Source organism: Globicephala melas, chromosome 5, assembly GCF_963455315.2.
Source record: "Globicephala melas chromosome 5, mGloMel1.2, whole genome shotgun sequence".
In the NCBI taxonomy this organism is placed as follows: Eukaryota; Metazoa; Chordata; class Mammalia; order Artiodactyla; family Delphinidae; genus Globicephala; species Globicephala melas.
This window is the reverse complement of record NC_083318.1, coordinates 104727820-104753757: the sequence shown is the minus strand read 5'-3', so window position 1 is coordinate 104753757 and position 25938 is coordinate 104727820. Positions and strand designations below refer to the sequence as shown.

Sequence of the window (25938 nt, the reverse complement as noted above, 5' to 3'; positions counted from 1 at the left end):
CAATATGCCACATGCCATGTACCCATTTGGTCAAGTTAGAAACATGATGTCATCTGTGACACCTGCCTCCTCATCGCCCACATCCAATGTCTCACCAAGGCCTGTCAATTCCACCTCTGAAATACATCACAAACCACGCACATCTTCTCATCTCTACTGCCACAACCTGATCCAAGTCGCCACTATTCTGGGCCCTGCAATAGCTTCCTGACTAGTCTCTACTCTTGCTTCTACTCTGGACACAGTGGCAAGAACGACCTTTAAAACTTAAATTAGATCATGTCCTTTCCTAGCTTCAGACCATTCAGTGATTCTAAAAACAGAATCCTCAATTCTGGTCCATAAGGTCCTGCATGATTTTGTACCTGTCAACTTTCCTGGCCTTTACTTCCCACCTCCCACATCTCTGCTCCAGTCATTCTGTCCTTTTCCTAGTCCTCCAGCAAGCCATGTTCTTTCCTACCCTAATGCATCTTCACCTACTCTTCCTTCTATCTGGCAGAGGCTGTTACATGCTCACCAAAGATCATATTCTCTTCACCTACCTAGGTGTGCTGCTAGACTATATTTCCCAGACTCCTTTGCAGTCATTATAGCCAGAGGATACAATTCTAGACAATATGATGTGATCATAAGTCACGTATACCTCTTCCAGGCCTGGCCCATACAGACATCCCCTACATGCTCCTCCGTGCTCTTTCCCCTTTCCCATTGGCTGCAATGGAGATGACCACCAGGCAACTCTCGCAGCCACATGCAGAAGACGGAAGATCATCTGTCAGAAAGAGACTCAGAATGACTGCGTGGAGAAAAGCTATCTCATCTTTCTGTCTTCTGCCCAGTACAGGTACCTGAGTAAGAAATACACTTCTATTGTGTTTAAGCCAGTATATATTTGGGGGTCTATTATTACAATGGTTAGCACTATTTAATCAAAAACCTGTACCTGGAGCATTGCTCAACCATACCACCACCACTATGCACACACACACGCACCCCTACACTCAGTAACTCTGCATTGCTCACACCTACTCATAGCCTAGGTCTGGGCTTACACGCATTGGGAGGCCATCCCTGAATCCCCTCATCCACTCTAAATTAAGTTGTGCTGACATTCTCTTTCTCCACACACTAGTCCTTCCTGTCACTTTACTCATCACAATGCTTAATTACATATTCATTTGTGTGTATATTTATTTAAAGTCTATGTCCACAGCTGGTCCATAAGATCCATGGAATCAGAACCTTTTGTCCACCAAAATAATATACACAGAGCTTGCACTGTGCTTGGCATACAACAGTCACTTAATAAATTTAAAAATATACAGGATGAACCAATGAGAGGCCACTCTCAAGGGAATACATATGTTTTTTATCACAAGACCACAACTCTAGACCAAAAATCATAGAGAATTAAAATATATACCATAGGGATTTTTTAATATTTAATCATTCAGAATGCAATTCTGGGACAATCAACAACCAAGAGAAACCCTACACTGTGAAGCAGTGTTAGCCAGCTGAATAATATAACAGTATTGCCCCGATATGTACAACCAAGAAGTCAATTTCCATTCCTTTCATAAAACCTCTTGCTAAACGTTTACATTTTCTTCCCATCAAGAATGCATTAACGAGATCATGCTTATATAGCTAGTCAGCACAAGAGACAATGACAATTTACACAGGTCTGGTTTAAGTCTTGCAGTAGAGTGCTCACAACTCAAGCTATAGCTGTTGACCTTTCCGATGGCATTCATTATGTGACATTGTCACCAATTACATTAAAAGGACTCACTAACTTTTAAAATCTAGAATTACTCAAAAAGTTCTGTATTGCAAATAATACATGGACTATTGCATCTACACCTAAAATGGCAAAATCACTTAAATCTCTTCTATGGTCCTCTGTGTCTTATATGTAGGAAAATGAACATTATAGACCAAGTTCTTATATTTTTACTTGAGTCTATTTTAAGTAATGCCTATTAATATTTAAATGATTAAAAAATAAATCAATGTTAAATATTAACTGCACAAAATCTAAAAGAAAATGGCCATATTACATCATACTACATTATATAGATTAAAAGCAGTTAATTAGAAGGCTTTTTAAAAATTTAAAGTTTCTGACATCATCTTCCACCATTCCATTAATTCTTCCTTCTCTTCTTCTTTCCTTTCAGAAAATGACTCCAGTTCAAAATCAACCTAAAGGAGAAAATAAGGGTATATTGTTATCAAACTGATTACGTACTTTTAAAAACTGAGAAAAGAACAGCAGGTTTAGAGTTTATTAAAATAAGCTCAATCCAGCCACCTGAATTAAAATATACCCTAAAAAACCTCTCATGATAAGCAACAAGACACTTTTAGGGAAAAAGAATATCAAAAGCCATTATGTTTCAAATGTGCTTTGATCTAATAGCTTTCTAGAATTATTGGAAAGCAGATTATTTAGAGGCAGATTGTTTAAAGGCAGTTTTTCCCCCATAAAAAGTTGTAACTTATAATTAGTTTTCTGCCTTTGACTATTCAGTGAGCTTCTCCTGCCAACCTTAAATTTTCTCCTAAAAGCTGGGGAAATATGGAAGAATGCAGTTCAGTGTCCTGGTGTTCCAAACCACAAGGTTCTGCTTTCTAGAACCTCGAGTCTGCTAAAAAAAACTGATGGAAATACACACATCTCCAAACCACCACGAAGGCCAGTAGTCCAGGAACTCAACTCTCCTATGAACTGGGCATCCTCATCAGGTCTATGGAGAATTCATACACTTCTGCACAAAGGACTATTCAAAATACGCAGCTCCAAACCCCAGTCCTCCCCGGGCCCAGGAGATAGTCATGCCCCATTCCACATGGATCTAAGAGTTCTTTGATCTGGCCACTTGAGCCTGTGGTTATTTAAGAAAGTGACTACTCATACCTCCTTGAACTCAACATGGGCTAGAAAGGCTAAGGGTCAAAATAGTTGAACCTTTTACAACCTGGCTCTGGAGCTACCTTTGTCCAGGTTTTATTTGCCCAAATTTACCTCCTGATTTTAATACATATCCAGCCTAATATATACATACACACAATCGAAACCAAAGCAACAGTTAAAAACTCAGGATATTTAGTTTGCAAAACCAAGCATTTATACTCCAAACTTTGGGGACATAGACAAAAACACAATAAATTCTTTTCAAGCTTTTTAATTGGAAACTCTGTAGGCCATTCCATAGTAAATGTAATACAAGGACAATAGTAAAATCCTTCTCTAAAGGAGTTTTGGTCTTATCACCACCACCTTCCTAGTAAAATAAATGGTATTTACTTAAATAGGTATCATTCTTGATAGTTCTTAGCATAGAGGGCCTTGCTCATAGTGTGTGCTTAATAAATGTTTAGTTAATGCCTAAATTTACCTTGCAGGCCTAATTTATTTTTCCAAATACTTATTGAGTAAGGTATTATACTAGGTGCTAGGGATAAAAAGATAAATTGAACAGAATATTATTGAGATTGAAATCAAGGTCAGCAAATAAAAGCTTCATTTTTTTAAGGTTTTATTTGATTTTCTGGTGGATCTCTTCAAAAACTGAGAAATGGTAATAGAGCTTCACACTGAGTGGTGTTAAATCAATCACTGAGCCCTTGGGCAAGTCACTTAACTTTACTAGGCCTCAGTTTTCTCATCTTTTAACAGATGGATAACAGGATAATAATGGCTTCTATCTCACAGAATTATTATGAGAGCTAAATATAATCACTTAAACATGCCTGACCCATGGTAAGTGCTTAATACATTTTAGCTATTATCACGATCACTTACCCTGACAGCGGGGCTGTAAGGAACTGCCACTTTCTTTGTTATCGCCAGATAGCCTGGTGCCGAGGCTGTAACTTTATAGTTTCCAGGAACAAGCAGTCTCCAGTAATCACCATCCTTTGCTGCAGGGCAACAAAATTTCAAGTCACAGGCACATATATGAAATGCATAGTTATGCCATCTAAGTTCAATTTTGATTCCCTGTTTAAAAAGTAGATGTTTACTGAATTTAATGAAATTCCATTGAAAAGAGCATGACACTCTCTAGAGGGCATCGTTACTTACAGCAATTTTACAGACATTAGTGTTAAGTTATCTAATAAATCTTCTAATATGATGAATCATCATAATCATGTCAGGAGTAACACAGGTTAACAGATATATCAAGTCCCCAAGCAGTGGGATCCCACCATCTGGAACCATGTTTTGATTCTTGCCGAGTCTAGGTCAGTCTCAGAAAGTGTGGCTGAAGGCACCTCGTCAGAAACCCTCAGGGACTTGTTAGAAATTTAAATTTCTAAAGACTCAGAATAGTTGGTCTGGCTGCCTTCTAGGAACTGCATTTACAATCAGCCCTCCAGAGGACTTCTGTTCCCATTCCTCCCCTCACACCCCCGTCTTCTCCTTGAGCAGCTTAGGTTCCTGGGCACTCCAGTCAACGATACACATATCCTTCAACCTATGTGCTGTTCCCCACCTGCTTATAGGCCTGGCAAAACACCAGCGCTGAGTAACACCCACCTCCTCTACTGTCTGCCTGCCCCTGTGGCTGTGAGGGGCTGGGGAAAACACATACCCAAGCTGGGCTGTCTCCTGTCCACAAACACCAGCCTTCCACAGGCCCTGGTCCTGCCCTGTCTTCCTCCCAAGCCCTTTCACTCTCCCATTTCCTAGATTAGTGTGCATCAATCACCTGGGAAACAGTAAAGTACAAATTCTAATTCACTAGCTCTGGGATGAGACCTGAGCTTCTGCATTTCTGACCAGCTCCAGGTGATGTTGAATTCAGCTGCTGGTAGGGGTCATACTCTGAATACCGAGGACCTAGTGGACAGTCTCCCTTTTCCTAACACCTGTAAAGCATCCTCTTCATCCTCACTCTCTGTTGATGCTTCACATTGTATTTCATTGTGAATATGGAAACCATCAGAAAAAAATAAACCCCCATCACCATCTCTTCCATTCTACCTCTGGACTCTACATCTCCTTTCAGCTAGTGCCTCATTTATCTTCTTTGCTTTACAGCAAAATCTCTGGAAAGACTTGTCTACTCTTCATTTCAAATGTGTCTCCTCCTCTCTCCTTAGACCCTCCCCAATCGGGCTCCGCTGGTCCATGGAAATAGACTCATCAAGACTCTCCACTCTGCCTTATCCACAAGATTCTCCACTCTGCCTCATTCCTGACACTTTTCACACTCTCTCCCTCCTGAAACATTCCAGCCTTCCTGAACAAGGCACTGGGTTTTCTCTCCACCTTAGACCCCGTTGTTCATCCCTCCCTACTACCTCACCCTGCCCTAGAAAAGCTGCAGTGTCCCAGAGCCCACTCCTCAGATTTCATTCCTTTCTACCTATAATTATTCCCAACGTCCAGATTTTTCTAAATTTTTCATAGCTGGAATGCAGAGAAAATAATGTTTGTATGTTATGCTAGAGTTAACAGAAGCAGTTACTTGTGGCCACAGGGGACATGGCCTGGGTCCTTCAGGAGCCCCTCCCTGGGGGCGAAGGGAGCAATAACTTGGCACAGGTTCTGGCATATTGGTCTGGAAGCTGGGCTGGCACTTCATGGGGTGTTGATAAGTATTGTTTAATGAATAAATAAATGGAGTTTTAGAGAACAAATATTCAGAATTTTAAAAATACACGTTATAAATGTGGAGGTTAAGAAATAGGTAATGGCATAGGATGTTTGGGCACTAAAGGTTCATTAATGCTAAGGTGTACAAACATGTAGAGTTTATAGCTAAAAAGATATTGTTGTTGTTGAAAAGATCCCAACAAATGAGAGTTACACTAAAACGAGCTGGATAGATATTTATTAACAGGAGTAGGTAGGTTTGCCAGGAAAATACATCATTTTCCCCAAAGTAGGAAAATGGAAATGAGGCTTTAAACCTAGAAATAACTAACATCAACCTCAATCCTGTAACATCCTGTTCAGCCTTGAATACATCTGGATTTATGATACAGATTAAATGAAGAAATGGATGGGAAATCCTAGACACACAATACACTGGCAGTTACCGTCCTTCCTACTCTTCTGCTCCCTCCTGAGGTTCACCAATTAACAGCTCATTAGTACTTCTTCTTAGAAGAGATCAGTATTTTAATTCCAGCTGGTTCATCTTCCTTTGCCTCGACAACTGCAGAGACTCCCGAAGATGGCCCCACCTCACAGCTCTGGGGTGAGACAGCTGAGGAAAGGGCGCCACCTGCTGCACCCCAATTTCTAAGCGCAGCAGCCATCCTAAGTAATTGCTTGACCTGCTCCCCAGAAAAAATTTAACTAGATCAAAGCTGGGGGGAGAGAGGGGGTAAAGAGACATGACGCATTTAATTGCTTTGCTTAGAACAGTGTAAGAAGTATAACTATGCTAAGAAGTAGCCACGCTCTCGTGTGCAATACTAGAGCCTCCGATCACGGCAGAGAACACCCACCAGATGTGACATCATGGTCTATTCCTTCCACGGAGATGGTTGCATTGGCAATTGGGTTACCCTGAAGGTCTCGGACAAATCCTTTAACCCCTCGGTGTATCTGTGATGGTCAAGAATAACCAAAAAATCTGTATTAGAAACGACCTAAAAACATGCTTCAATCAAACATCTTATTTTCTAGCAAAATACTGCAGATCCCCACTGTTTAAGAATCAAAACAAGCTAAAAAAAGCCACTGAATTTTCTGTGTACTCTTTACTCTGCTTTTCTGCAAGCAGACAAATGAGAAGTAATCCCCTGAAAACTGATATCTTGTTCTGAGTCAAAGAAGACTTTGAAGTACCTTCCAAACCACCAAAACAAAAACAAAACAAAAAGGTCTGTCAATGTGTAAAACAGTTCTGGTCTTAGCACATTTCATTGTTTTCTCTCTATTTTAAATTTGGTCACTTGCGTATACTTTATATGGCAGCTGTCAGTTAAAAAGATAACCACATTACAGCCCTTCAATACTTTTTACTTCTAGATAAAAGGATATACACTGTGAATACTTTTGCATTAAACCAATTAATAATATCATTTTGGTTGATAATCAGTACATGAAAGGTCAGTGAACTTACTAACTGAAAACTGGGTTTAGAAATAACATGGAAGAGTTTTTATTGAGACAAGCCCGTGAATTAAGTTGCTGTCATCAACTAACTACTGCAATGCAAACTACAGAAACAGCTTTATTTTCTTTTTATTTTTATTATTTTTTTTTTTGCGGTACGCGGGCCTCTCACTGCTGTGGCCTCTCCCATTGCGGAGCACAGGCTCCGGACGCGCAGGCCCAGCAGCCATGGCTCACGGGCCCAGCCGCTCCGCGGCATGTGGGATCTTCCCGGACTGGGGCACGAACCACGTCCCCTACATCGGCAGGTGGACTCCCAACCACTGCGCCACCAGGGAAACCCCAGAAACAGCTTTATTTTTAAATGATAATTCAACTAAGTCAGTATGTATTTGAAGTGACGGAGAGCCACTTAAGGTCTCTGAGAAGGTACTGCTTCTGAAATATCAAATGATAATCTATTAAGCTTGATTACCTAACAAAACATCCCCCTCCCCAATGCTCCAGTTGCTCCTCACTCATCTGGCCCCAAAAAATGAATTTTCTTTTGCTATTGATGATATTTGAATATTTCCCTACAGAAAGTAGAATAAGTCTCATGTATCCCTTTGTCACTGGAGAATAAATTTGGCAGCGGTACAATGTTTTATCAAAGAGATAGCCCTGGATATCAGCAAATTCTTTTTTCATTTGCTTTTTTTTTTTTTTTTGTGGTATGCGGGCCTCTCACTGTTGTGGCCTCTCCCGTTGCAGAGCACAGGCTCATGTGCAGGCTCAGCAGCCATGGCTCACGGGCCCAGCTGCTCTGCGGCATGTGGGATCTTCCCAGACCGGGGCACGAACCTGTGTCCCCTGCATCGGCAGGCAGACTCTCAACCACTGCGCCACCAGGGAAGCCCCCATTTGCTATTTTTTAAAAAAGCAAAACCTCTGAAACTCTATAAAAGTAACACACAATTCTTTTCTCTAAAGGCAATTTACCAATGGTAAAAAGCTATACATGTTGTCAGTAATAATAAATAATATTTTAATGGCAACCAGTATAGTGAGAGGAGAGTAAACACTTTTTTAAAACAAAAAGACATTCTTAGACTTTTCCCCAAGACTTACCTATGGATTAGCTAACCAAAATTGTAAGAGGCTGAAATTTAGCCACTGGAAACAAGAAAAGTTAGCTTTCTGAATGAAATTCACATGGTAAAAGTCACTGGGATCTGAAAAATTGTGGAGATGAATTTATTCATCTTGAGGCACTATAATCCTGATATATTATAAACCTTAAAGAAATGAAAGTTTTAAACTTCCTCATCTTTGGAAAATAAATCAATCATTTCAAAAACATATAATGCACCTACATTAGGCACAAATATACCCAGTTAATATTCATAACTTTACTTTTTTCTGCCTCTGCAACCCAAGACTTAAATTACAGTATGTGATTAACAAATAGTTAAATAAGTAAATGTCTATCTCTGATATGCCAATTGTGAAGCACAATATTTCTGTTTGAAATTTTCCACTGTAGGAATAAATCTCAACTGAAGTGTTATAGGCTGTCACGACTCCACAGGAATGCAAACTAGAAAATACTGTCACTTTATGACTTTTGCAAAAGAAATTCCAGAAGTTCAAATTTCACTCATACCTGGGGAAGCTATTTTACTACACTTGTCCTTCCTATAATTCTCTCTCCCCAGATTCCAGGACATTTCAATCAACCAAGGCTTTAAAAAAAAATCCAGAATATTCTTCATTGTTACTAGAACTGTTATGTCAATAGCCCTTAAATCCTCGAATACTTAAATGCCCCCCAGAGAGCTTGCTGAAATGGAGACTCTGGGGTCCTGCCCTGCTAGGAGTGTGATTCAGTGTTAGGACAGGAAACTCGTTTTTAACAAGAATCTAGATGATTCTGATGCAGGTGCTCATGAACCATTCTTGAAAAATTCTTTGGAAATTTTGAGAACTAGATGGTTCTAAAGCTGTTGTGTGGGAGCTCTTCTTAGCAAACTATTTACCCTAATTAACTTTACAGTTCCAGTTCCTGCAAACATTCCTTTAAAACTCTGCAAGAGATTTCCTCTCAACCAATTACTGAATTGGATCCCCTAATCACCTACTTTCCACGAGTTCTAAAATTAGTCCACACTTAGATTTTAGGCCCAGGTGTTCAATCATTAATCACCACCATATTGTTCCATTGTCAAGAAAATTTCAACACAGAACTTCTGGCAGTCTTCACTGATCTTCCGCCAGCCTTTGATTCCCTAAACTAGAGTGTCCTCCGAGGCAAGCTGTGTGAGCTCACTGCAAATACCACTCTTACTGCTTCTATATAGTCTGCGCCATAACACTGATGTCATGCCAGGGTGGGTCACAGGTATCTGTGGACAGATCAAGTTCTCATTCCAAGTGGCATAAAACAGGACTGTATGACCTGGTCCCTCTTCTTTTCAGCTTATTCTTACATAAATTGTAACAGCTTTTAGATGAATTAATGCACCTGCCACCATAAATATGACAAGCATTCTCCTCTTTCTAATGGCACATTTGGGTTTTGTTTTATATTGCATTTTTTTCTCAAGAACTAAGAGAGAACTTAAGTAGCAGCTGAATTAGTTTTTTAATTGTTGACAGGGTAATAATCTTATTGACATGGACTACAGGGAATCCTATAGCATAGCTCCAATAAGCCTTTTCTGAACTGGCAGGACTGGGTTAGGGACCCTTCTGTGTACTGCCACTGCTCTTTATTTTAGCATTTATCATCCTCTCTTGTAATTAGGTATTGATATCTGAACCTCACTAATACAAAGCCTTCTTGAGGGCACTCTCCCCAGTACCTCACAGGGTACCTAGGACATGAAAATAGCTTAATTTTTGTTGAAAAAATATGTACATAAAATGAAAAGCATTGTATTAAGGAGGCATTCTTTGATACCTAGGCAAAGAACACACCAAATTGGCCCATCTTACTTCCTCTGCCTAAAACTGTATGTTTAAATTTTGCTCTTAAAAGGTCCATCCAGGGCTTCCCTGGTGGCGCAGTGTCCACCAGGAGAGGCCAATACAGTGAGAGGCCCGCGTACCGCAAAAAAAATAAATAAATAAAGGTCCATCCAAATATAGCTCTCCTCAAAGGACATTCTACAGGGGTACCCACTACATTTGTTCCAGGGTCAACATGGCTAATTATCCTTAGTTTTGTTGTTGAAAAATGCCTTTTTATGTTAACATGCAGCAGGATCCCACTGATTAAAAAAATCCTGTGTAATGTGTGTTTTTTAATCACTGTCTGTCATCATTGGATGTATTCCATGATAATTCCTTTTGGTAAGGTATTATATGTATACGTGACATGTGTAAAAGAATTCTTAAGCTAATTTTACTTTTTTTTTTTTTTTTTTTTTGCGGTACGCGAGCCTCTCACTGTTGTGGCCTCTCCTGTTGCAGAGCACAGGCTCTGGACGCGCAGGCTCAGCGGCCATGGCTCACGGGCCCAGGCGCTCCGTGGCATGTGGTTTCTTCCCAGACCAGGGCACGAACCCGCGTCCCCTGCATCGGCAGGCGGACTCTCAACCACTGCGCCACCAGGGAAGCCCTGATTTTACATTTTTTAATGCACTGGGTTCATGTGTATATGTTTATATGTACCTATATATGCAAACAGCATTTGTTTATGTTAAATTAGCTTAAACATTAGTCTGGACTTCCTGCCAGCATGTGAAACTAACATCACTCTCCCTGACTTTGGGTGTAAATGGCCGCATACAGAATGGAATGTGAAATTGTCAAGGCACTGCAGGCAAAGAAAAGAGTCCTTAGGTCTTTCCCACCAGCACTGCCCCTGGTGCCAGTGTCTACCTGGTACAGAGGGCTAGGGCTATCAGGGCACTGGCCTGGGTTAAGTCTGAGTAGGTAGGTATTTTATTCTGACACATTGTGAGATTCCCCCAAATTCTGTACAGTGACTCTCTGGTAAAGATCTAAGCTTATGTCATGAGAGGCAACATGGCATGGTGATTCTGGAACTAGACATTCTGGCTGTTTAACTTCTCTGTGCCTCTGATTCCTCATTTTTAATTCGGGGATGATGATGATGAGGGAGTAGAAGATGCTAATGGATCCAGCTGAGTCTAGGGTGAGACAAGTTAGGCATGTGGGGCACAGAATTTAAGGAGATGCTCACATCCTATACCTGCATGACCCTGAGAGTGAAAGGCTCCTTAAATTTGCATCCCAGGTGCCTCACTTACCTCATTCTAGTTCTGGTCCTGCCTCAGATGCCTGAGAGACAAGGTGATAAGGGTGGAGGAGGATCCTAGGATTGCCCTTGCTTAGTGCAATATGAAAGAAGGTAGGGTGTCACCTCACTTCTCCACAACTCTCCAGTTTAGTCAGTTCTCAGTGAATATTCATGAACCACAAAACCTATGACAAATGAAAGCCTATTTGAATCACTACTGACACATTTTCCAAACGCAGCATCCTCATTCTGGGTCAGATGGAGTCCTGTAGGCTGGGATCCTCTTAGGAAACTATTGTACTCCAGGTTTAAATGTTCTTAAATCTCCCATTTTATGCTAGAGACTGTGTTTACCTGCTGAATGTAGCTAATGAGGGAGTTTTTGTTATCTTCCCAGTAGCTCTTCAAAGTCTCTTCAGGTGGAAACTTTTCACAGCTAAGCTCCACGGTAATCTCAAAACAGTTGCTGCTGAGGTAATTGAAATCTTGCATTCCTGCCAAAAAAAAGAAATGAAAAGTCAAAATATGCATGTGGTGACTAAAACCCTACACAGACTGCTCTGCTGAGGGCCAAGTAAAATATGTACCAACCAGTGCATCTTGGGGAGACTGTGGGAAATCGCAAGTGAAATCACCTTCCATAAGCGATGGAACAACATACTTGGGAAATAGTTACCACCTCACAAGCACAAACTCTCTCAGGTTCTTAAGCAGTCATTTAGTGTAACACATTGCTGTTTTACAGTGCTAAAGCAAGTATCAGCCACATTCCACAATGCTGGAATCAGCTTTGAAGACTGAGAGTGACGTCATTAAAATGGTGAAACAGGAGTTTTCTACTGTCTTCCCTCCCCAAAGAACACCAATTTTGACAATTACTCATGAACAGAGTGCCTTTGTGGAAGTTCAGGAATCTAATGGAAAAGTTAAAGCACATCATTGGAGAAAAAAAAAATCCAAGCTTGGACACATTGAAGGGAGTGTGCATCACCCCCTTCTCTAAGGTGGCACAGCTCAGTGCCAAAGAGACCTAATTTAGTGATATGCAAACATATAAAAATATACAACACACTGGTAAAGGTAAGTATATAGTCAGATTCAGAATATTCTGATTTAATATGGTAGTGTATTAATCACTTAACTCTAGTATAAAGGTTTAAAAATATTAAAAATAACAATAGCTACAATAATTTGTTCATAGATACACAAAATGGTAGGATGTAAATTGTGACATCAAAACATAAAATGTGGGGGGAAGGAGGTAAAAGAGTAAAGTTTTTGTTTGCAATCAAAGTTAGGTTGTTGACAGCTTAAAATGGACTGTTATGCTATAAGATGTTTTATGTTAAGCCTCATGGTAACCATAAAGCAAAATCCTATGGTAGATGCAAAAAGAACTAAACAGAAAGGAATCAAAGCCTACCACTGCAGAAAATCATCAGTTCACAAAGAAAGACAGCAAGAGGGGAAGAAAGGAACAAGGGAACTGCAAAACAGAAAACAATAAAATGGGAAGTCCTTATCAATATTTTAAATGTAAATAGATTAAATTCTCCAATCAAAAGGCATAGAGTGGGGCTTCCCTGGTGGCGCAGTGGTTGAGAGTCCGCCTGCCGATGCAGGGGACATGGGTTCGTGCCCCAGTCCTGGAAGATCCCACATGCCGCGGAGCGGCTGGGCCCGTGAGCCATGGCTGCTGGGCCTGCGTGTCCGGAGCCTGTGCTCCACAACAGGAGAGGCCACAGCAGTGAGAGGCCCAAGTACCACAAAAAAAAAAAAGGCATAGAGTAGCTGAATAAATAAAAAAATAAGACCCAACTATATGGCACCTACAAGAAACTCACTTCAGCTTTAAGAACACATGTAGGCTCAAACTGAAGGGATGACAAAAAATACTCCATGCTTATGGAAACCAAAAGAGAGGAGAGGTAGTGATACTTATCTCAGACAAAATACAGTTTAAGCCAAAAACTGAAACAAGAGACAAAGAAGGTCATTATATTTTGATAAAGTGGTCAATTCGTCAAAGGATATAACTATCAAAAATATATAAACACTCAACATTGGAGCATCTAAATATATTAGGCAAATACTAACAGGTCTGAAGGGAGAAATGACAATAGTACAATAATAGTAGGGGACTTCAGTACCCCACTTCCAATAATGGATAAATAGATCATCCAGACAGAGTATCAGTAAGGAAACACTGGCCTTGAACTATAGTTTATACCATATGAACCTAACAGACATACAGAACATACCATCCAACAGCTGCAGAATAAACATTCTTCTCAAGCATACATGAAACATTCTCCAGGGTAGATCATATGATAGGTCACAAAACAAATCTCAGCAGACTTAAGTAGACTGAAATCATACCAAGTATCTTTTCCAACCACAGTAGTACAAAACTAGAAATCATAAGAGTAAAACTGAAAAATTCACAAACATGTAGAAAAGTAAACAACACACTCTTGAACAAGCAGTGGGTCAAAGGGAAGCCAAAATATCTTGAACAAATGAAAACAGAAACACAACCTGCCAAAACTTATGAGATGCAGCAAAAGCAGGCCTAAGAAAGAAGTTTATTATGATAAATGCCTACATTTAAAAGAAAAAAGACAATTTATTTATTCCTACACTTCAAAAAACTAGAAAATGAACAAACCAAGGGCAAAATTGGCAGAAGGAAGGAAATAATAAGGATCAAAGCAGAAATAAATTAAATAGAGGCCAGGAAAACAATAGAAAAGATAAACAAATCTAAGGGCTGGTTTTTGAAAAGATAAACAAAATAGACAAACCTTTAGTTAGACTTAACAAGAAAACAAAGAGAGGGGACTCAAAAAAATCCGAAAATAAAGAGGAGACATTTCAACTAATACCATAGAAATACAAAGGATCATAAAAGACTACTGTGAACAATTATAAGCCAACAACTGGATAACCTAGAAGAAATGGATAAATTCACAGAAACATACAACCTACCCAGACTGAACCATGAAGAAATAGAAAATCAAAACAGACCAATTATTGGTAAGGAGATTGGATCAGTAATCAAAAACTTCCGAAAAAGAAAAGCCCAGGGTCAGACGGTTTCACTGGTGAATTCTACCAAACACTTAAAGAATTAACACCAATCCTTATCAAACTCTTCCAAAAAACTGAGGAGGAGGGAACACTCCCAAACTCTTTTTTACAAGTCCAGCATTATGCTGATTCCAAAGCCAGATAAGAACACTATGGGAAAAGAAATTACAGGCTAATTATCATGATGAATACAGATGCAAAATTTCTCAACAAGACACTAGCAAACTGAATTCAACAGTACATAAAAAAAAAGTCATATACCATGATCAAGTGAAATTTATCCCTAGGATGCAAGGATGGTTCAACATACACAAATCAACAAATGTAATATACTGCATTAATAGAATGAAAGATAAAAATGATATCATCATCTCAAAACATGCAGAAAAAGCATTTGAAAACATTCAGCATTTTTTCATGATAAAAACCCTCAACAGATTGGGTATAAAAAGAACATATCTTAACATAATAAAGTCCATATATGACAACACCACAGCTAACATCATACTCAATGGTGAAAGATTTAAAGCTTTTTCTCTAAGATCAAGAACAAGACAAGGGTGCCTACTCTCACCATTCCTATTCAACATAGTGCTAGAAGTTCTAGACAGAGAAATGAGGCAAGAAAAATAAATAAAAGACATCCAAGTTGGAAAGGAAGAAGTAAAATTATCTCTGTCTGTAACGATATGACCTTATGTATAGAAAACCCTAGAGACTCCACAAACACACACACACGAAGAAAAAAAAACTGTTGGGACTAATAAAATATTTCATAAAAGTTGCAGGATACCAAATCATCATACAAAGATAAGTTGCATTTCTATATGTTAATAACAAACTATCCAAAAAACATACAAAGAAATCAATCTCATTTACAATAGCATCAAAAACAATAAAATACTTAGGAATAAATTTAACCAAGGAGATGAAAGAGCTGTACACTGAAAACTATAAGACATTGATAAAAGAAATTGAAGAAGATACAAAGATAATGGAAAGATATCCAATGTTCATAAATTTAATATTGTTAAAACGTCCATACCACTCAAAGCTATCTATAGATTCAATACAATCCCTATCAAAATTCCAATGGAATTTTTCACAGAGATGGAGGAAAAAAAACAATCCTAAGATTCATATAGAGCTACAAAAGACAATGACTAGCCAAAGCAATCTTGAAAAAGAAGAACAAAGCTGGAGGCATCACACTTCCTGATTTCAAACTATACTACAAAGCTAAAATAATGAAAACAGTAATGGTGCTGGTATAAAAACAGATGCACAGACCACTGTAATAGAATCAAGAGCCCAGAAATAAACTCTGATATATACACTCAACTAATACTTGACAATAGAGCCAAGAATACTAAATGGGAATAAGACACAGTCTCTTTAAAAAAAAGTTTTGGGAAAACTGGATACACATGTGCAAAAGAATGAAATTGGACTTTTATCTTATGCTATACACCTATATTAATTCCAAATGGATTAAAGGCTTAAATGCAAGACCTGAACTGTAAAGCTCCTAGGAGAAAACAGAGACAAGGCTCCCAATACTGGTCTTAGTAAAGTTTTTTGGGTATACCAAAAGCACAAGCAACAAAAACAAAAATTAATAAGTGGGACTGCATCAAACTGAAAGCTTCTGCACAGCAAAGGATATGGTCAACAAAATGAAAAGGCAACTTAAGGAATGGGAGAAAGTATTTTTAAATCATATATTGCATAAGGAGTTAATATCCAAAATACATAAGGAACTTATACAACTCAACATCAAAAAAAACCAAACAACCTGATTAAATAATGGGCAGAAGACCTGAATAGACATTTTTCCAAAGAAGACACACAGGTGGCCTAAAGGCACATGAAAAGATGCTCAACATCGTTAGTCATCAGAGAATTGCAAATCAAAACCAAACTGAGGGCTTCCCTGGTGGCACAGTGGTTGAGAGTCCACCTGACGATGTGGGGAACATGGATTCATGTCCTGGTCTGGGAAGATCCCACATGCCGCAGAGCGGCTGGGCCCGTAAGCCATGTCCGCTGGGCCTGCACGTCCGGAGCCTGTGCTCCACAACAGGAGAGGCTACGGCAGTGACAGGGCCGCGTACCGCAAAAAAAAAAAAACTGAGATATTACCTCACACCTGTCAGAATGGTTATCATCAAAAATAACACAAATAACAAATGTTGACAACGATGCAGAGAAAAAGGAACCCTCCAACACTGTTGTTGGGAATTTAAATTGGTGCAGCCAGTGTGAAAAACATTTTGAAGGTTTCTGAAAAAACCAAAAATAGAACTACCATACAGCCCAACAATTCCACTCCTGAGTATATATCCGAAAAAAACAAAAACACTAATTCAAAAAGTTACATGCACCCCAATGTTCATAGCAGCATTATTTACAATTGACAAGATATGGAAGCAACCTAAGTGTCCATCAACAGATCAATGGATGAAGATGTGGTATATTTACACAATGGAATACTACTTAGCCATAAAACAGAATGAAATTTTGCCATCTACAGCAACATGGATGGAGTTGGAGGGTATTATGCCCAGTGAAATAAGTCACACAGAGAAAGGTAAATACTGTATGATATCACTTATATGTGGAATCTAAAAAATAAAGCTGTGACTATAACAACAACAAAACAGACTCACAGAAATAGAGAACAAACTAGTTGTTACCAGTGGGGAGAGGGAAGTGGGGAGCAAGCTAGGGGTAGGTGATTAAGAGGTACAATTACTATATATAAAATAAGCTACAAGGATATATTGTATAGCACAGGGAATACAGCCAATACTTTATAATAACTATAAATAGAGTACAACCTTTAAAACTTGTGAATCACTATGTTGTACACCTGTAACTTATATAATATTGTACATCAGCTATACCTCAATTTTTTAAAAAAACAGAATAAACATATATCAGAAAGAAAATATCTGGAAGAATATTTTTCTCAGGGCATAATTCAACCAAAAAAAAAAAAAACATATTAAACAAACCAAAATCCTATAATTAGCCACTGCTGCTACTGTCCTAAATTCTGTTTTCACTTCCAGGTAGGCCACAGAAAATTGTTCTTAGGCAGAGAAAAAAAATCAGTATCTTTACATTTCACTCTTCATCCTTGGTAGAGGCAATATTACACAACTATGAGTGATCCAGCCCGAAAAATGAGAGCTCTTCAAAAAACGAGAACTCTTCAAAGTCCATGCTAGATTGCCACATGAGCTGCCTTGGTGTCTAGAGATGCTTCCTCCAGCTGTGCTGAGGTGGGCTTTTCCCTTTTCAGACCCAATAAAAGGTGAAGTGCTTCCTGATCTAATAATAGTGTTTACTGCAGCAGTGAATACAAAATAAACATTCCACATGAAGTGAAATTTTTTAAATAAAAACAAATGGTATGTGGACCAAGATATACTAAAGGCCAAAGCCAGCCCTCTAAAATATACATTTACCTACAATCGAAGCATGACTAACATATAACCGGGATGGTATCTTATTCCCTAAGGCCAGAATTTGAAAAGTAGGGTAATTAACAATATTCAATCTATATTTTCCCAGCGGATGTCTTCAGTTCGTTTACTACAGCTCTTCAATTAGCATCTTGATTCTTAAAAATCAACAAAAAACTATAATAGCAATCATCCATGCATAAAGTAGACTAATTTTAATGGATGAACTATAGGTTCAGTCTATTTCTTAATGACTGAAGATTGAAGTTTCCCTAAACGTAAACGGTAATTATTTTTTAAAAGCCACTAATCACATAAAGAGCAAAAGGGAAACTCGCCTCCAGGCACGCTGTACCACGCTGCGCCGTTGGTCGTTCCTTCTACGAAGCTGCTGTCGTCATCATTCTTGCGACACGGGGGCCGATCCGGGTCCGACATGGGGGGGTTGAAGGACGAGTACGCCCGAGCCAAACTTTGGAAGATGTCATCATCTGGGCAGGAGCTGTATTCATGAGCACTACCTGGAAAATAAACCCACAAGACTAAAGAAACTGACACAGGCTGAGGAGCACTGCGTGTTTTCTGAAGAGTGATTTGGTGTTGATCTCTTGCTGACGTATTTTTTAACTACATCACTATGGGAAAGGAGTGAAGGTTTACGTACTCAACAATTACACCTTAGTTTTTAGGTTGTATAACGTCCACTCCTAATACCACAAAGCAGAAACTGGGTAGAATGTACATTCTGCTTATGAATTGAAAGCTTCACAAGAAAAGGTGACAAGTTCATAGTAAATTGGACTTGGGAAGACAGCAAGGATATTTCCATTGTTAACTCCACAGGCACTATGAACCACTCTCACACATATTTTTCAGTATCTAAATTTACAGTTTTAAAAAATTTCCTATGTGTATTACTGAAATAAATAAATATTTTAGTACACGGTATTCTTATTCTGTATTATCAACTATGCCAGTCCTTTAAATTTCCAGCTATTGACAAACCACAAAATCTCCAAATTTTAAGGATGTTTTACCAAAGACTCTTCAAAACTCAGTTTCCAATACCTACAGTTATCCTGTGTTTACAAAGACCTGACTTTTCAAAGGCTCCTAAGAATCCATTCAAAGCAGGAAATTTCCTGGAACAACAAAAATTAAGCTGATAATATCTATCTGGCTAAAGTTTGTTGTGCTTAACTAAAACTAGTTAAAGCTTAACTAAAACTAGTTAAAGGAAACCAAAGCATCACTTCCCCTCCCTGACACCACCAAGAAACAGTTCCAAATGCAGAAGTGGGGGCTTCCCTGGTGGCGCAGTGGTTGAGAGTCCGCCTGCTGATGCAGGGGACACGGGTTTGTGCCTCGGTCTGGGAAGATCCCACATGCCGTGGAGCGGCTGGGCCCGTGAGCCATGGCCGCTGAGCCTGCGCGACCGGAGCCTGTGCTCCGCAACGGGAGAGGCCACAACAGCGAGAGGACCACGTACCACAAAAAAAAAAAAAAAAAAAAAAAAAACCAAATACATAAGTGTGAGTGCACAAAAAGACACATGCAGAGATGTATATGGGCCCTGATGGAGCGGCAAAAGGCTGCCTCCATTTTTAAGCTATCTTGTACATAAACCTACATAAATTCCATTACTCCTCCATTTTACCACAGTCCAAGAGTGACCCAAGTTCATGACGTCTGTTTTCTCCCTCTCCCTTCTCTAAGTATTCAGTCAAGATCATGTTTCTCTTCACCTAAACTTTTTTTTTTAATTTATAGTCTTTTTCTGCCAGATATATATGCCAATACCACATGAAATAGGGGATATTCCAGTTCAGTAGATGTATTTCTACAGGCAAAATCACTGAATGACCAGTCCCTTAAAAGAATATTACAGAAATCATCCAATAAACTCTTGTAAACGAATTGTAAACCTTGAACCAATTAGAGAAGCAGGAAGGACACTTACCGCTCCGTGTCTCGTCATATGGGTAATTAGCCACAAGGTCTCCTCCATGAAGATTGGCCGAAAGCACAAAAGGAATATCCATAATCCAATGAATGACAGCCTTGGTCTCAGGAGCAAGCTGTATTAAAGATTAGAGATTAAAAGGATTCTAAATGTGGCAGTCATTGGTGGGATCACTTGACAGAAAAGACATAGAAAAGGTAAAAACAACAACAAAAACCAAAAACAACAACTGAAAGCTGGTCATATTCCAAGAACTCTGTGATTGTTTTCGTAGAAAGAAAGGAGCAGCATTCCCCATCTCTATCTTTCTCAGACTTATAAAAAATATTTCGATTTCCTTGAAAGTTCTACTTAAAAGCTGCCAGCTTTTCTTTCTTTGTAACGTGAAAAACAGCATACAAATCACTTACAAATTTGGGCACAACTCCATCTGATCTTTGTTAATAATAACTAAGGATAAGACAAGGAGAAAAGAAAATAGCTGAGCCGCAGAACAGGGTTCCTTCTCTGTGGTGGTGCAACTGAAGAAACATGGTTGATTTTCCTTCCAATTTTTGCTTACTATTTTTCCAATTCCCTTCAACTACTTTAAACATTTTTCCTAAGAAAAAAATTAAATTGGGTCTCTTCCAGATTTCACCATCAAATAGTTTACTTTGGGATGATCATCTTAAATTTTAAAACAAAGGCAAAAGTTTCAGGAATTCATGTTGTCTTTTGAATGATTCACAGCCCCTCATACCTTGGAAGCAAAACAAAGGAGGAACGAAATGTATACCAAAGAATTAAACTGAGCCAAAAGCTTGATACTTTATGTGATGAGTTTTTAATAGCAACTAGGAAGACTCTCAAACTACCAAGTACCCCTCTGATTTAAAAAAAATAAAGCTTTTTACTGGAGATGTGATTCATATTGTTCTTTGGGACAGAATAACTAAAAGCATCAGTAGGTTTTGATGGTTATAATTAGATCTTGTATTTGTATGTCTCTGTTCAGTTTATGAATAGCTCTCACATACACTATTTTATTGAGCTTCACAACATCCCCATTTGATAGGGGATATACATCCCCATTTTGCAGGGGAGAATCTGAGAGTTGGGAGTGTTAATGACGTGTCCAAGTTCAGACATTTAAGATTCAAATCCAGTATATAAACTGTAAGTCCCACATTATTTTCAGTATGTCAGCTTTAATGTATCAAAACTATCCTATTTTTCATGTAGGCTACTTCTAATTGTGGAAAAGTGTGATTGTGATTTAGAATAGGACATTGTCTTTATTATTTGTTTGGTTTATCTTATTCTCACTATAAAAAATATGTTCATTGTAAAAAATGTAGAGGAGATAAACACAAAGGAAATTAATATCATTTATATACCATTTTGTATGCCACCTATTTTGCTCAACAGATAACACTTTTTCATGTCACCGAATTATTATTTCAATGGCTGAGTAGTATCCAATGTATGGACATATTCTTAAACATGGAAAAAATAACAGCTAATACTTATTAAACACTTTCTGCGTGACACACTGAATTTTCACATCCACCCTATGAGATAGGGACTGCACATACCCCCATTTTACTGATGCGTAAAGTGAGACACAGAGAAGTCGGGGAATAGCGTGAGGCCACCTCATTGGGAGTAGTAGGACTGGACTCAAACCCAGCAGTATGGCTCAGAGCTACTACACGAGCACTAGGGACCTCCACTTGGTGGAAGAGGAGGAGAAAATAGGAAGATGTTGGTCAAAGGGTACAAACTTTCAGTTACAGAACGAATTAGCTCTGGGAATCTAATGTATCCCCAGATGACTTAATAGTACTGTATTGTGTACCTGAAATTTTCTAAGAGAGTAGGTCACAAGCGTTCTCAACACAAAAGAAAAAAAAAAGATAACTATGGGAGGTGATGGATGTGTTAATTAGCTTGATTGTGGTGACCATTTCACAGCATATATGTATATCAAATCAGCACACTGTACATCTTAAATCTATACAATTTTTATGTGTCAATTATACTTCAATAAAGCTGTGGGGAGTGGATCGCCAATTGCTGGGTATTGACTTGTTTACTATGAAAAAAAATGCTGTGAACACACACTGCACTCTTTGTGCAGATCCACATTTTTTTTAAGGGAAATTTCCCTAGAAATGGAAAGAACTGACCAAAAACTAAGCACATTTAGAAAAAAATTTTTTAATGTATTCCAGACTGCACCCCTGAAAGATACAACAATATACCCAGCAACACTATAATAAACCTGTCATTTGTAATTACTCTTACCAACATGGGATATGTGTTTTTTAAGTCTGTCACTTTGATACATGACAAATAGAATTTTTTTAATTTTCATTCTTTGATTAATAAAACTAGAGCAGTTTTTTATATGTTTAGTGACCATTTAGGTTTATTCTTTGGTGACATGTTTATACATGGTTTAACTGATTTTTCTATTGAAATGCATATTTTCTTATTAATTTGCAAGAGTTGTTTATTTATTAAAAACATTAACTCTCTATCTACTACATATTATAGATATTTTCTAAGTTTCTTATTTGCCTTTCAAATTTAAGAATAATAATAATTAAAATATAAAACATTAAGATATTTATGTTGTCAAATCTACTGATCTTTTTTTATGGTCTTGTCCTTTGCTTTTATATTTCATTCCTTTATTCAAAAACTATTAAGCGGCCACCATAAGCCAGTTTTCTATACTGGGATTTAGAAAGTTCTATCCCACTCCAAAAATGACAAATTTACCAAAGTTTTCTTTTACTAGGTTCATACTTTTTATATTTAAGTCATAATACATCTAGATTTTATTTTGATCTATGCTAATATTTGTGAGATGGATTTGTCTCAATTCCATTTATTGAATAATCTATTCTTTCCATAATAATCTGAAACACTCCCTTTTCATAAACTAAATTCTTATATACACTTAAATTTGTTTCTAAAGTTTAAATTAATTTAAATCAAATCCAGTTTAAATTTTAATTTAAATCAACTTTAAAATAACTAATATAGGACAATTTAATCAAAAAATCTGTAACGTTTATGCTTTTTTGCAACGAATTTACGGTTTATTAGGCTCGATTGCTCAAGAATGGCATTAATATTATATGATATGGGTTTGTCACACATCCTTCTATAATATTCTGTTCAGAAGTTTTTCTTTTACTGCTGAATTCCTTGTCAGTCCTCTTGTTTGTACATCTGCCCCATCTTTCCTATTTATTCAAAACCCAGTGATTGGCTCTGACAAATATTTCACTGAGTTCAGACGAGACAGAAATCTCTGTGGTTTGGAAAATCACTAAGGATTTCAGGAAGGAGGTAGAACTTCACAATGTCTCGGGGGAAAAATAAGGTAGATTTGGACAGAGAAGCAAGCAAATACTCCCTGGAGCGAAGGATAGGTTTGAATGTGAGCTCAGGAGGCAACACCATTCTGCGGCAGACTGTACCCTTGTATTTATTATTCACCTGAAAAGGTTCAAAATGGCATGTTTCCATATATTTATATGTTGATTCATGTGTAAGAAATAATTTTGAAGGACACATACCAAAATGTGAATGGTGGTCATTTAAGAATGCTGGGTAATGGGTTATTTTTCTGCTTATTTATATTTGCTTTATCTTTTTGTTTATAATAAAATATTAATTTTTTAATAAAAAAGTTTTTAAAGAAAATGTTTTTTGACGCAAATTTAAAGATACAGTCCTGAAATATCACACGCCACAACATAAATGATCCTTGAAAACATGCTCAGTGAAACAAGCCAGGCACGAAAGACCACATATTATATGATTCCACTCATATGAAGTGGCCAGAACAAGGAAGTCCACAGAAACAGAAAGCAGATTAGTGGTTTAAGGCTGGAGTGGGGCTGGAGGGATAGTGGGGTGATAGCTAAAGGGTATGGGGTTTCTTTCTGAGATGATAAAAATATTCCGAAACTGTGTGGTATTGGTTGCTCATTACCTGTGAATGTACTAAAAACCACTGAATTGTACACTTCACATGGGTGAGTTCTATGGTATGTAAATCATATCTCAACAAAGCTGTTTTTTTAAAAGAGAAAAAGAAAAAAAAAGATACAGTCCCGAATACACAAAGTCGTATGTGGCTATTAGGTTTAGCCTACTGTTAATTCCTATTACATACACTATTGCTAATATTCATGTTACTAGATGTTCAAAAGCAAGCAAGCAAACTCCACAATTTGATAAGTTGAACTCATTTCTCTTTGACTATTAATAGAGTCTTTTAGGCTGACTAAATGCTGAAATCTCCTGGGTATTGTAATCACATATTTAACTAATCCATAGAGAAGGCTTTGGAGCACCTCTTAGATGGAGCCCTTAACAGAATCCAGAGCCAATTATGACCTATCTTTAAAACTTCCATTTAAAGACTGTAAATATGGGCTTCCCTGGTGGCGCAGTGGTTGAGAGTCTGCCTGCCGATGCAGGGGACACGGGTTCGTGCCCCGGTCCAAGAAGATCCCACATGCCGTGGAGCGGCTGGGCCCGTGAACCATGGCCGCTGAGCCTGCACGTCCGGAGCCTGTGCTCCGCAACGGGAGAAGCCACAACAGTGAGAAGCCCGCGTACAGCAAAAAAAAAAAACTACATAAAGACTGTAAATAAACTCAAATGTTATGCTCTATAAGTAGATGGCTTTGGCTCTTAAAATATATCAAAGCTATATTTATTCCATTTTCTTCACCACTTTAGCCATTAAAGACAAGTATTTAATATAATTATTTGATTTAATCACTCTGTTTCCATGCAGTCCAAGCCAAGGCTCATGTACCGAGCCCAGATAATAGTGGAAGTGACCAGGCTGAAGAGCTTGAGAGCAGATGAGAAATGACTTAGCAGGAAGAACTCCGGGGAGCAGGAGAGACCTTGTATTCAGAGAGGTTCGGAAGAGCAAGGAGAGCCTCTGGAGGACTTGGTAAAATGTAAGTTCCTCTCTATCACTCATTCCCATAGCAGATACACCCCAGGCTTCTTGATTCAGCAATCACAGGAATCTACAGTTTTTAAAATTGACGTATAGTTGATGTGCAATATTATATAAGTTTCAGTGTACAACATAGTGATTCACAATTTTTAAAGGTTATACTCCATTTGTAGCTATTATAAAATATTGGCTATATTGCCTGTGCTGTACAATATATCCTTGTAGTTTACTTATTTATACATAGTAGTTTACCTCTTAATCCACGACCCTTATCTTGCCCCTCCCCCTTCCCTGTAACCACCAGTTTGTTCTCTATATCTGTGAGTCTGCTTCTTTTTTGTTATATTCACTAGCCTGTTCTTTTTTTAGATTTCACCTATAAGTGATATCATATAGTATTTATCTTTCTCTTGTCTGACTTATTTCACTTAGCCTAATGCCCTCCAAGTCTATCCATGTTGTTGCAAATGGCAAAATTTCATTCTCTTTTATGGCTGAGTAATATTCCATTGTATATATGTACCACATCTTCTTTATTCATTCCTCCGTTGATGGACACTTAGGTTGCTTCCATATCTTGGCTGTTGTAAACAAGGAATCTGTATATTTAACCCCTGATTCCTACAACCATAGAGATTTTAAAACCACTCTAAGGAAACAGGGAACAGATTGGTGGGTGCCAGAGGCAGGAGGCTGGGGGTGGATGAAATACGTGAAGGGAGTCAAAAGTACAGACTTCCAGTTAAACAATAAATAAGTCCTAGGCATGCCATGTACAGCATAGAGTAGATAGTTAATACCGTACTGTATATTTGAAAGTTGCTAAGAGAGAAGATCTTACAAGTTCTCCCCGCAAGAAAAAAAATGTGTAACTGTGTATGGTGATGGATGTTAACTAGACTTATTATGGTGATCATTTCAGAATATATAAAATATCAAATCATTATGTTGTACACCTCAAATTAAATAATGCTATAAATTATATCTCAGTAAATACATACACACACACACACACACACACACACACACACACACATACCTACAAACACACACACCACTACAAGGCCAAGAAGGCGAAGTGAGAAAGGGGTGATGTGTAAT

General features: G+C 38.2%; 1 protein-coding gene across 1 annotated transcript in view; it reads right to left on the bottom strand.

Annotated features, from left to right (window-relative positions):
- Window positions 1-1351: 1351 nt before the first annotated feature.
- The window catches only part of CPE (carboxypeptidase E), a 108811-nt gene continuing 84224 nt past the window's right edge, over window positions 1352-25938 (bottom strand). Inside the window, exons 4-9 of the mRNA XM_030847008.2 lie at window positions 19854-19971; window positions 18232-18414; window positions 11688-11827; window positions 6475-6574; window positions 3815-3933; window positions 1352-2211 (exon numbers count right to left, since the gene is read on the bottom strand). Of these exons, the coding sequence (XP_030702868.1) occupies window positions 2113-2211; window positions 3815-3933; window positions 6475-6574; window positions 11688-11827; window positions 18232-18414; window positions 19854-19971 (759 nt within the window). The 3' untranslated portion in view covers window positions 1352-2112. The remainder of the gene's footprint in view (window positions 2212-3814; window positions 3934-6474; window positions 6575-11687; window positions 11828-18231; window positions 18415-19853; window positions 19972-25938) is intronic.